The 13,524-nt window shown below is 37.7% G+C and overlaps 1 protein-coding gene across 3 annotated transcripts in view; it reads left to right on the top strand.

The window, feature by feature from the left end:
* Nucleotides 1-13,524, top strand: part of RNF168 (ring finger protein 168) — a 25,972-nt gene extending 12,448 nt beyond the window's left edge. For all 3 annotated transcript variants that reach the window (XM_043473259.1, XM_043473258.1, XM_043473260.1), the window contains 3 exons: nt 2,003-2,124; nt 3,855-3,936; nt 8,129-13,524. In XM_043473259.1, the coding sequence (XP_043329194.1) occupies nt 2,003-2,124; nt 3,855-3,936; nt 8,129-9,085 (1,161 nt within the window). In that variant the 3' untranslated portion in view covers nt 9,086-13,524. The remainder of the gene's footprint in view (nt 1-2,002; nt 2,125-3,854; nt 3,937-8,128) is intronic.

Here is a 13,524-nt window from a genome sequence, read left to right as displayed (position 1 = left end):
CTTTCCCCAAAGGTTAGCACTATTAATGGTTTCTTTCTTATAACTTTTTTTTTCACCTAAAAATGATACATGAATCACACTGGGTTTTTGGGTTTTTTTTTCTGACCCTTTTTTTTTCTTTTGAATGTTGGTTTAGTTAGTATTTTATGTTCACAAACTTCTCCTTTATCATTTTACATGTAAATGGGAAATGGCATCAGTCAGCATTGCAGAGGTAACAGATGATCCCCATATCTCAGAGGCTTTTAACCACCCACATTTATGACTTGCTCACAATTCATGTCAGCTGATTTGGTGGTGTTCCATGTGAAGAGGGAGTCCTCTTTAGGCCATGCCGTTCTTAACGGAAGAGGAAAGAGAATAAAAGCCAACCCTGCAGTGGCTCCTAACGCTTCTGTTTAAACATCATAATAGTTTACATGCCATTTAATAAAATCACTTGACTTGGTCCAACATCAAGGGGCAGGAAGACATTTAGCCTCAGAAGAAACTATTTCCTGACTTTTTTCACTTGATATTTCATAAGAGATTTTTCATATTGCTACATATAGTCTATAATTCTTTTGTAATAGAGGTAAAATATTCCATTGTATGGATGCCAATCACTTTTTGAAAGTGAAGCACATTAAATTCTTTTTTGTCCATGCTGAGCGGCTTGTAGGATCTTAGTTACCTAATCAGTGATTGAACCCATGCCCCCTGTGTGGAAGAATGGAGTCTTAAACGCTGGACTACAAGGGAAGTCCGTAAATTCTTACATAACATATTAAACCTGGATTTTGTTATCTTGCCATGGTTAAAAATTACTGCCTAGGGGACAATGAATTAAGGGAAGGATGATAGAACACATACTGTAAGACCAAAGGATACAGTGAGACCCAGTGATTTGAGAGGACCTGGCAGAATCACTTGAAGTTCTTTTAAAATACAAAATCTCTGGGGATGGGATTTAGGGAATACCACTCCCCTCTGGGGATATGTGTGCAGCTTTGAGAGCCTCTAAAAACAATTCTTCTGCTTTCAAACAACAGATACCTTAAAATATACTTACCAAAGTAAAGTATATCCAGAATTGATATTTTTCCCCCATTTTTTGAGAGGCTTGCCATTCATAATATAACTGAGTTCTACAATGTACACCCTTTTAAAAAATTATATTTCCTTTTAAAATTTAAGTGAAATAGCTTCAGAACTTTACACAATTGAGAAATTAAGTAAAAGACATAGACCATGGAACTTCCCTGGCAGTTCAATGATTATAACTCAGCACTTTCACTGCCATGGCCCTGGGTTCAATCCTTGATTGGGGAACTAAGATCCTGCTAGCTGAGCTGCAAGGCCAAAAAAAAAGACCAATAGAATAACAAATGGGTAGGAAAGAAAATATATCAAAGAAGAAACCCTGGGGTCAACTTTGTCTTTCAAGAATTATTGTTCTAATTCTTGTTTTCACATGGGATTATAAGAGCAGATCTATTGATATTTTAGAATAAAAGTTTGGTGGTTCAAGGCCAAATGTCAACCACCACCAAGTATGTTAATTTTTCCAATGACATAGTAGGAAACTTATGGGTCTGTCATGAGATAGGAAGTAAATATTCGTGCTATTTATTGGTATGCCCTTAAATTCCCAAATTAAATTATTTTACATAAAATAACTTTTATTCCAGGTATAGCCCCAGCTTTTTCAATGTTCCCCTATAGGTTAAAGTAGTTATAAATAAATGAAATTATTCATTAGAAAAATATAAAAATGATCAGTTAATGAGATTAGTATCATTATGCTCTTTGTGTTTATCTAACGTAGGGTAATAATGCAATTTACACCAACTTAGAGAAACTTAATCTTGTTTATACTAATTTTTGCATGGTCAGTATTATTTCACAGGATATATAGAATTTAAGCATAATGAGCATAATTCCTGAAAAATTCTATTGTGGATTCTGAGTTAATAGCATATTTTATTTAAAGAGGTTTTTTATGCTTTTTCTGTTGTCGAAGAACAATTTCTGTGAGGGAAGTGTTTTGGCTTCGCCTTTGAATTCCAGAAAATCTGATCCGGTCACAACCAAATCACAAAAGAAAAGTAAGAACAAACAAACAAACACTGGAGATATTCAGAAGTAAGTGACTATAGATTACTGCTGTATCAATATTTGGCCCATCAGCTCTGCATGAAAACCCTCCAGATGGTCTGAGATTGATGTAAAGTGCAAATAAGAGAGATGCTCACATAGCTTAGATTCCTGGCTAGCATGAAGAGAGATGTGAAGCCTTTTTTTATCTTGACTGCTCAGGATTTCCATGTTGGTCCCATTTTCTCAAAATCAAATAGTTGGATTCCTTCTTCTCTTGGTTTAGATTCAAGTGGAAAACAAAAAAACAACTAGTCCAGTATAAGGTCATCGTCATTGAAAGAGTTTACAGTTTGGCATCTAGATCTTATCCCACTTTGTTTTTCCCAGTTTATATATTACGTTTCTTCCCTACTGTGCAAAAAGCATGAGTCAGGTAGTCAACAATGGAGTGAGTTTAGTTGCCCCACTGTGCCCCTCTTAGCAGCAAGATGAGTTGATAAGCTTTCCCAGAGTAATTCGTAATCGAAGAAGTTTATCAACTACAATCTAGACTTCAAAAACATGTAAGGGCTTTTGGTTCAACTAGATAAATATGTGCAGGTGATTTACCCCCTTCCAAAATTCATAGAAATTTAGGATTTGAGATGGTGGAAATTTGGGACAGGGAGATGAAGATTTATGGGGAGAGGGCAGCGTTACAAGAGGTGGTTGCTATTAAGAGAAAAAGCAGACATGTAGCATCAATATTATTAATGTTGATATTATGTAAAGTAGAAATCAAGAGAGCCATTAAAACAGAAAAGCGGGGATATTTCAAATTGATATATTATTATTCTGCATAAAGGATATAGGGGGCTTCCCAGGTGGTGCTGTTGGTGAGAGAACCCACCAGCCAATGCAGAGACATAAAAATGGATAGGCTCGATCCTTGGGTCAGGAAGATCCCCTGGAGAAGGAAATGGCAACCCACTCCAGTATTCTTGCCTGAAGAATCCCTTGGACACAGGAGCCTGAGAGGCTATAGTCCATAGGGTCACAAAGAGTTGGACATGAGTTTGAGAAGCGACTTAGCATGCACACACATAAAGGATATAACTGTCATTAAATCTCTGTGAATCTAAATATATACTTTGAAATATATAAACATAAAAATTTATCAGAAATACAAGATTAAACTGATGCTTAGATAGAGATGTGCTCTTACGCTAACATATTGATAAATCTTTTTTGTCTCTAATCAGATAGTTGATACAAATTTGTATGTAATAAAATCTCTAAACCAAAATGGTAAAGAATCTGATCATGGACCATTTTTCAGAGACTAAAAATTTAGAATTTCTGACATTAAAAAGAAACTAACATATTCCTTCTCCTGATTTAAAATGTCATTTCCATTACTTTTGGAAAGACTACACAGCCTTAGGTTGTTTTGATGCCAGGACCTACCTACTTAGATTCTTTTGAGAATTAAGGAATAATTTAGATTTGACTTTTGCTTCCTTTTCTTCTGTTTTTCACTAAATATCAATACTCGGACTTTTAAGTTTTGTTCCAGAGCTAGACCAAAATACCTGAGACAGGGAGATAAAATAACACTTTTTCTGAGAAATCAGCCAAGTAGCAAGCTGGACAACTTTCAGCATAAATAGCTAACCTGGCTTTATTTCATTGGATACATGCCACTTGTGTTTCAAAGATTCAAATTTTGGCAAACTTTTTTTAAATATATATATTTTATTGAAGTGTAATTGGCTTCAAACTCTTTTTTTCTAAAGGTATTTGTCACCTAAATCTCAACTTGGGTCAGCATCACAGTCTGAAGTTGTGCAGGAAGATGGAAAAAACTCCATGTCTAAGGTTTGTGGATGCTAAAGTATTCTTGACTTGGCAAGTTTATTAATGCTATAGATCGTTAATACTTGTAGTTTCCTAACTTTTTTTTTAAAAAGTCACTGTAGTAAATGGAATACACCTTCTTAATCAGCTTAGTCTCACCTAACTTAGGAGTCAGCAGATTTTTTCTCTAAAAAGCCAGACAGTAAATATTTTAGGCTTTGTGGCCCAGGTAGTCTCAGTCAACTATTCAGTGATTTGTTTTCACGTGGAAGCATCCAGAATAAAATGTAAACAAATGAGCTTTTTTTGTTCCAGTAAAACTGTTTACAAGAAAAGACACCAAGCTGAATTTTGTCCATTGTGGGGGAGGAGCTAAGATGGCGGAGGAATAGGACGGGGAGACCACTTTCTCCCCTACTAATTCATCGAAAGGACATTTGAACGCTGAGCAAACTGCACAAAACAACTTCTGATCGCTAGCAGAGAACATCAGGTGCCCAGAAAAGCAGCCCACTGTCTTCGAAAGGAGGTAGGACAAAATATAAAAGATAAAAAGAATTTTGTCCATGGGCAAAATTTGTAGATCCCTGACCCAGATAATCATGATGGTATGATCACTCACCTAGAGCCAGACATCCTGGAATGTGAAGTCAAGTGGGCTTTAGGAAGCATCACTACAAACAAAGCTAGTGGAGGTGATGGAATTCCAGTAGAGCTATTTCAAATCCTGAAAGATGATGCTGTGAAAGTGCTAAACTCAATATGCCAGCAAATTTGGAAAACTCAGCAGTGGCCACAGGACTGAAAAAGGTCCGTTTTCATTCCAATCCCAAAGAAAGGCAATGCCAGAGAATGCTCAAACTGCCACACAGTTGCACTCATCTCACACGCTAGTAAAGTAATGCTCAGAATTCTCCAAGCCAGGTTTCAGCAATACGTGAACCGTGAACTTCCTGATGTTCAAGCTGGTTTTAGGAAAGGCAGAGGAACCAGAGATCAAATTGCCAACATCTATTGGATCATCAAAAAAGCAAGAGAGTTCCAGAAAAACATCTATTTCTGCTTTATTGACTATGTCAAAGTCTTTGACTGTGTGGATCACAATAAACTGTGGAAAATTCTGAAAGAGATGGGAATACCAGACCACCTGACCCACCTCTTGAGAAACCTATATGCAGGTCAGGAAGCAACAGTTAGAGCTGGACATGAAACAACAGACTAGCTCCAAATAGGAAAAGGAGTATGTCAAGGCTGTATATTGTCACCCTCCTTATTTAACTTACATGCAGAGTTCATCATGAGAATTGCTGGGCTGGAAGAAGCACAGGCTGGAGTCAAGATTGCCGGGAGAAATATCAATAACCTCAGATATGCAGATGACACCACCCTTATGGCAGAAAGTGAAGAGGAACTAAAAAGTCTCTTGATGAAAGTGAAAGAGGAGAGTGAAAAAGTTGGCTTAAAGCTCAACATTCAGAAAACTAAGATCATGGCATCCGGTCCCATTACTTCATGGGAAATAGACGGGGAAACAGTGGAAACTGTCGGACTTTATTTTTTGGGGCTCCAGAATCACTGCAGATGGTGATTGCAGCCATGAAATTAAAAGACGCTTACTCCTTGGAAGGAAAGTTATGACCAACCTAGATAGCATATTAAAAAGCAGAGACATTACTTTGCCAACAAAGGTCCGTCTAGTCAAGGCTATGGTTTTTCCGGTGGTCACGTATGGATGTGAGAGTTGACTGTGAAGAAAGCTGAGCACTGAAAAATTGATGCTTTTGAACTTTCGTGTTGGAGAAGACTCTTGAGAGTCCTTGGACTGCAGGGAGATCCAACCAGTCCATCCTAAAGGAGATCAGTTCTGGGTGTTCATTGGAAGGACTGATGCTGAAGCTGAAACTCCAATACTTTGGCCACCTCATGCGAAGGGTTGACTCATTGGAAAAGACCCTGATGCTGGGAGGGATTGGAGGTGGGAGGAGAAGGGGACGACAGAGGATGAGATGGCTGGATGGCATTACCGACTCGATAGACATGAGTTTGAGTAAACTCCGGGAGTTGGTGATGGAGAGGGAGGCCTGGCGTGCTGCGATTCATGGTGTCGCAAAGAGTCGGACACGACTGAACTGAACTAACTGACCCAGATCATCAGACTCACAAAACTAAATAGGCTACCCCTGGTACCAGCTTCACTTAAAAGATAGTAGAATGGGAAATAAAGCGTACTAGTAGGGCAGCATCAGGCATATCTGTTCAGCAAGAATCCTCACTGCAGAGCTTCTAAGTGATGGCCTGGAAGTGAGACCATGCAGAGGAGTGTAGTCACCACGAAGATTTAGAAGTCCCATGCCCCATAAGAGTTGATTATTTACTGTAACAACTCATGGGTGTAGCTTCCAGAGGTCCTGGTAAAGAACACAGCCAGTCAGAGTTGTAAGTCATTTACCAAAGCCCTGAACTTTGGCTTCCTATAGGGGGTTAAAGATCCCTCCTAGGTTTCCTAGTACAGATGCAGTTCAACAATAAGGGTCATTTTTATCATAAACTATGAGGCCTAGTAATACAAGTGACATTCTACCTCTATCATATTTGCAGGAAAATAGCACTAGAAAAAGTGAGCTGACACCAAGATCAATGTCCTACATAGAAGTTTTGTTAACCAAAGTTTTGTTAATAGGTTCCTAAATTTTTTTCAATTCACATTGGTGGTTTTATAGTACCTAACACTTAATGGACATTTATGTGCCCCAAATGCACATACATAGATTTATGTGCCCAAAATGTATGTATTTTCTTTAATCTTCATCACAACCACCAATTTTGTAAGGTATCCTTGTATCCAATTATAATTGAGAGAACCGAGGCATGCAGAGGCAAGACAATTGCTCAGAGTCCTATAAAAGTGAAAGTCACTTAGCTATGTCCAACTCTTTGTGGCCCGGTGGACTGTACAGTCCATGGAATTCTCCAGGCCAGAATACTGGAGTGGGTAGCCATTCCCTTCTCCAGAGGATCTTCCCAACTCAGGGATCTAACCCAGGCCTCCCACATTGCAGGCAGATTCTTTACCAGCTGAGCCACAAAGTTAGTCCGTTAAGTAAAGGTAATAGAGGAAAATTCAAGTCCAGATAGTCTGGCTTATGCTGGGACTAAAGATTGATGGAAGAAGGCACTGAAGCCTGGGATTTTTTTCCCCCATCCTGATATTAATACTCACAGCAAAACGTGGTAGGCAACTTAGAATTTGTCCAACCCCGACTACATTGGTTCACAAGAAATGTTATGAGGAACAATAAATGCAAAGCAAAGTAGGTAAAATAACAGAGTTAAGATCTTGAACAAGAAATAATTTTTGTCTTGAAGCAAATTCTCACTGAAGCCTTTCTTAAGGCTTTCCCATGGTCAAAACTAATCCTAGATCTTAACATACCCAAGACCTGTAAGTGAGAAGAATTATACTGGTTAAAGCAAGGGTTCTTAACCTAAGGTCCTGTGGGTAGAATCCATAGAGTAAATAAGAACCTGGATAGAAGAAAAGGTTTATCTTCTGCCTGACCTCTCATTTTAGTTGCCTTTAGTCATGAATATAAGCAGCAAACCATAATACTGTCAACAGTACCTGTGTCTTTGTCACCAATAACATATTACATTTGTTGCAGATCTCTTGAAACATTATTTATACTCATCCCTCCTTCAGTGTTACAAATTACTAGACTTGTCACCAGATCTTATTATTTAATGTATTAATGATACACATTATTATAAGATTTTAATAATTGTGTTTTAATATAAATTGATACCTATGTATTTACTTTTATGTTTTAAAATATTATTCTCAGAAGAGATCTGTCAGCTTCACAAAAATGCCAAAAGGAGGAGGGTTTGTGACACAAAAAGGGATTAAAAGTCCCTGGGTTGGCGGAAGTTTATCAGATGAGAGGTCAAGTCCTGGTGCCAGCTGCTGGCCATACGTAAAACTGGCCTGTGGGTTTTCATGGGAGTGAAAATGAAGAAATACCTTAAGTTGGCACACAGAACAAAAATACTATTAAGAACTAATATATCTTAGTAGTAATAATCAGGTAATTATAGTATATAGTGACAACTCAGTTTTGGTGTCAGACTTATATGACTTATATGTTAATAAGACTTATATGTTATAACTTGATGGTTTCCCTTGGTTCGTTCAATCTTTTTCTGTTTTCTACAGGAAACTGACGACAACAGTGATGTGAAGAGCCCTACATGGCAAGACACAGACATTGAGGAAGACATGCCGACGCTTTCTCCTCAAATACGCCTTCCGATTCAGGAACAAGGTGCAGAATCTTCAGTGGAGTCACCTATGCCTCAGTTATGTACCAGTGCTGGAGAATGGTGCCTTGAAGGAAAAGTTGAAACAGGACCAAGCAGTCGTGAAAAAGGGTTATGTGTCATAAATCATGAGGAACCTAAAGCCAGATTTCCCTACTCTGGAGATGCTGCCACTAAGCCTTATGGTGAAACAGAGAGTGGGTGCACTGTATCAGGTATGACACAGTTCATTAGAAACAACATGGCTGAGACAGAAAATGAAGAGTCTCACCTACCGCTCAATAAAGATACCTCCAAAAGAAGAAACCTAGAACCTCTGTCTGAAGCAATTAGAGAGCCATGCTTTTCTACAAAAAGAAGAAAAATGTTCCCCAAAGCCTCCTCAGACCAAGAGGAAACAGAAATCAGCTTTACCCAAAAACTGATAGATTTGGAACATCTACTTTTTGAGAGACATACGCAAGAAAAGCAGGACAGGTTATTAGCATTACAACTTCAGAAAGAGGTGGATCAAGAGCAAATGAGGCCAGACAGGCAAAAAGGATCCCCAGATGGGTATCAGTTACGGACTGTGTCCTCACCTCCAGACAAATTACTCAATGGACAGAGAAAGAATTCCAGAGACAGAAACTCCAAAAGACAAACCGAGCTAAAGCAGCCAAAACCTCGGACAGACTCAAAAAATGAAAATCAGCAACCTTCTTTTAAGATCCAGTTGAAATGTTCGGTTAATGGAAGAAAGATAGCAAATTCTACTAGAGAAAATTCTAATGTACCTAAAACTGCTCATTCCCTACAGCCTAGTAAGTCACAGAAAAGTATTTTTCAGATGTTTCAGAGATTCACAAAGTAATGCTTGAGTAAGAAGAGTATTTTATAATCCAATAAGGCTGGGTTGTGAAGCTTTCTATCATAGGTTCTTTATAAATTTTTCATTAGCTCTGCACTGTGGACACAGTCATTGTCTCTAACTAAAGGACCATGTGATTACAAAGGAGGAATATACAAATGTGTTTCTGCTGGACTCAGTTGTAAGCAAGAGTCCCACTCCTTTCCCGTTTTTTTCTTTTTTCCTTCCCTTTTTCAATAACTGATGTACTAAGTATAGGCTGACAGTCTTTACAGATATAAAATTGCATTTGCCAACTCCCAGGAAATCTTCAGTTCTGTGCATTTCCCCAAAATGCATATTTATGGTCTTTGAGTTTCTTTTTGTCCTGACTAGTAATCAAAGCAACATTAGTACCAAGTAGCTGAGGGATCCAGGCAGAGTTTAAAAGCTGTTTTCTTGCAGCTTTCCCATATATTTGCAGAGCGCTTGACATACGTCTTTCATAACACTAATTTCCATCTCTGCTTTAATTACTTTAAGTATTACAATATTTTCTTTGACTTAAAATGGGTTGGGGTCAGTGTGAAATCAGAAAAATCTGGGTTTTCTGGAAAACTAGGACTTAGTTGACAGAGGAAACCAGACTTGATGCAAAGGAGCTTGTCTTGGGATGAGGCTGAGGGGGGTAGATGGACAGTGAGGGATGATCAGACGGCTGAATCTATGGAGTAGCAGGTGTAGTCTGGCAGAGTGTTCTTCCTCATCCTTTCTTTGCTGAATGTCACAAGAAACATTCAGACTTTATAGTTTTACACACCATACTATCTAATCGACTATTCCAGAGGAAAAAATGGAAAGTTATGTCACAGTATCCTATATCGTAGAACCTGACTAACCATGTGTTTATTTCCTTAGGTTATCATACTGACTTATTTTGTGTTTATGGACAAAAATAGAAAGTATGATACTTGGGTTTTGCCCTGTCTTACCCCTGAAAGTTAAATAGGAAGGCAGCAATTTCATTTTATGAAATTTAACTTAGAGATCTTTTGTTTCAGTAGTATGAACAACTTTGAGCAAGTAACAGGTTTAACAGCATTTCTGATGGATGTCTAGTTAACCATCCTGTTAAGGTAATAACATAATAAAATGTCCTAGAGTTAATAATTGTAGCTTAAATTTATCAGTGCTTTTGGACATTGATTTTTTTTTTCCTCCAAATTTTGTAACCAGAATTCTGTAATCTGCATAATGATGGCATCTCCTTCAATATTGATTAATTATGGGTAGAATCCTGATGCTAACTTAAAATTTAGTTTGCCCTTTCTCAAAAATGATTGTCTCCTGAGTAATGATTGTGCTGAAATGAAGTGAGTGTACTTAGAAACTAACCAAATTTGTCTAAAGTAGACTAAAATATTTTCATCAAACCAATATTTTTTTAAGACCAATTTTGCTTTACATTTTAGGGATTCCTCAAATAAAAGTTGCGCAGTTAAATATTCCTGGAATAGTCCATGACCAAAAAGGGAGAAAAATAGTATAATGTATTTAGGATTTACGTATATAACCACTTATTTGTCTGTGAAAAGTCTTCCTGACTAAAATTGGCTTTAACACAAATTTTAACTTCTTAGTCTTTCTGATACTCCTACCGTGTATGCATCTTTGTGAGAAACTAATAAATATTTTGTGTCATTAGAATGTATTGATACTTTTCCGTCCATTTTTATGGAAGGGATATGAGAGTGTTTAATTTCTCAAGGAGTGCTAGAACTGTGCAGAGCCTGAGAATCTGAAAATTAATTGTTAAAAATTAAAATGGACTATATGTTTTATCACAGTTAAAACATGAAAATAAGTTCTGTGTAAAAACTACCATAAAGGAAAATTGGAAGCCATGGAAGACTAGGGAAAAAGTAGATACAGTTCACCATGAAAAGCTAATTTCTTTTTATAAAGTGTCTGCCAATACATTAAGAAAAAGACTAATAACTCAAAAGAAAAATTAGAAAAGTTTATGTTCCTAAGAAACAGTTCCCAGGAAAGGAAATATAAATGGCTCTTGAATGTGTGAAAAGATGCATAATATCATTTACACCAATGCTCATATGTTTTTCCATCCTTCATTAGTAAAGATAAAGGAGCTTTTTTGGTTTTGTTTTTATGTGCGTATGGGTTTTGGTTTTGTTTTTGTTTTTTCCAGTCTTGGCAAAAGTGTAGGGAAATAGGCACTCTTATATGTTGCTTGATATGAATAGAAAATTTTAAAGTTTTAAAGCCCTGGAGAGGTAACCTTGGCAATTTACCTCTAGTGATTTCTTACTGTTTTACATATATGTAGAATGGCATGCACAAAAGATTTTTGTATGGTATTGTTTGTAATAACAAGTTAGAAACAACCTTAAGCATATCAAGAGACAATAAATGATGGTAAAATGGAATACTATACAGCAGTTAAACAAAAAAACCCACTTTACTGATATGAAAAGCACTATAAGATATAGAGTAAACAAAAAATACAAGTGTAGAATAGTATGCAATTTATCCAAAGAAGAGAAATATATATCTATGTAAGAGAGAGAAAAACAGTATTGCCAGCAGGGAGAGAAACTGGGTGGCTGGGAGACAGAAGTGGAAAAATGAGTTTATGTTTTTATACTTTTTGAATTTTCAATCATGTTGAATGTATCATCTACTCAAAACTTAAATGTTCCTAAAATATTATAAGATTAATGATATGTATGCATCTAACTAAGCCTATACCACTCTAGACAGTCCTTTTTTGCCTTTAAATTCTAAGAATCATAATTTAGGAAGATTTTTCAGTGTGAAAAAAAAGTAACTGAGTTTTTGCAAATAGCATTGTGAATGAATATGCTTAGCTTTAATGTACTATTTTTAAATTATCTGCAAAGTAAAGCTTATGCTTTTCAGGTAGCAGTGCTGTAGACCTGCAGTCCTGCTGAAGACAATGAGAAGAGCCAGATAAAAGTATAAAATTTTCTACTTAAAAACATCAGAAAGCTACTGAAACAATGAGGACTAATTTAGGGGCTAAGATTCTAGAGGGGAGATGTGAGAGGTGGATTGATGTTCACAACCCCTCTTCCACTTGTAACATGTGCCTATTCTGAATGCAGAATGAGAATGAGGACTTCTGCTGGTGAACAGGTCTGCTCTACTGGCAGAACTCTTGGCCAGCTCATGAAGCTGGAGTTTTTAGAGACTTGAAGGTCATCAGACACAAGTTCCACTTTCTCATCAAGATAACTACAGTTTTGAAACTGTTAAGAGCCGAGGCTAAAAGGCTGAAAACCTCTGAAAAGCAGAGAGGAGTTGTCATCAGGCTCACACTGCAGATGAGATAAGAACAGAATTCAGGACCTACCAGGGGAAGGAAGCTTGTTGAAGCCTCAACTGAAAGGACCCCAGCACAGAAGTCTGCAAACTAAATCCCAGGAGTCAAATCTGCACTCTGCGATACTTGTAGAACATGTGAATGGCTTTAAACAGACTCTTAGAGGGACTTATCTGGTGGTCCAGAGGCTAAGACTCCATGTTCCCAATGCAGGGCGCCTGGATTCGATCCCTGGTCAGGGGACTAGACCCTGCATGCTGCAACTAAGGAGTTCACATACCACAACTGAAAGATCTCACATGCTGAAACAAAGTTCCAAGAGCCCGTGTGCTACAACCAAGACCTGGCGTAGCCACATAAAGAAAGAAAAATAAATAAATACTTAAACTAAATAGCTCTTAGATTCCTTAGTTCACATATAAGGAACAGAACTGTGGGGGTAGTAATTTGTGCATGAGTTTTGGACCACTAAGGGGCATGTGGTGTAGGAGGGAAGAAAATAATGTCCTCCTTAACTTGGTCTCTGCCTGTATGACCTTAGGCGAGCTACTTAATCTCTCTTAATTTGTAAACAGGAATCAATGTAACCAAGAGTTGCTATGGAGAATTAAGGGAAGTAATAGAGCAACTGGCACAGGCCCTGACTCAACAAAGAACCTTAAATGATAGTGTCTCTCCTGGCTCTCCTCCAGTCCCACTACCCCATCTGATCCCACTTTTGGGAGAGTCACTTATCCAGTGACTTCGTGTCCCGTAAGTGCCCATGTGTATCATCCAGTAAAGTGCAGTGGCCTTCTGTCTACTCATAAACACTAGGCACCTCTCCCCTACCGGATATATTTTTAGCTCTGTGTCACAAGAGACCCCTGACCGTGAGTTTCCCTGTGTTACAGTTCCCAGATCACAGGTGACTTCAGCCTCAGAATAAACCATTCCTCAAATATCTTGTGGCTTCTTCAAATTCCTCTACAAGTTCTATACATTTGGTATGCATAAAGGTGTGTAAAACAAACTGCAACAGGGAGGTGAGTGTCTACTGTATGTTTACCCATATCTTGATTCCTGTGTAAAGATCTTAATAAATAATCATTACTTTAAA

The sequence above is a fragment of the Cervus canadensis genome, chromosome 7, assembly GCF_019320065.1.
Source record: "Cervus canadensis isolate Bull #8, Minnesota chromosome 7, ASM1932006v1, whole genome shotgun sequence".
Taxonomy (NCBI): Eukaryota; Metazoa; Chordata; class Mammalia; order Artiodactyla; family Cervidae; genus Cervus; species Cervus canadensis.
This window is presented reverse-complemented; position numbering and strand designations above follow the sequence as displayed.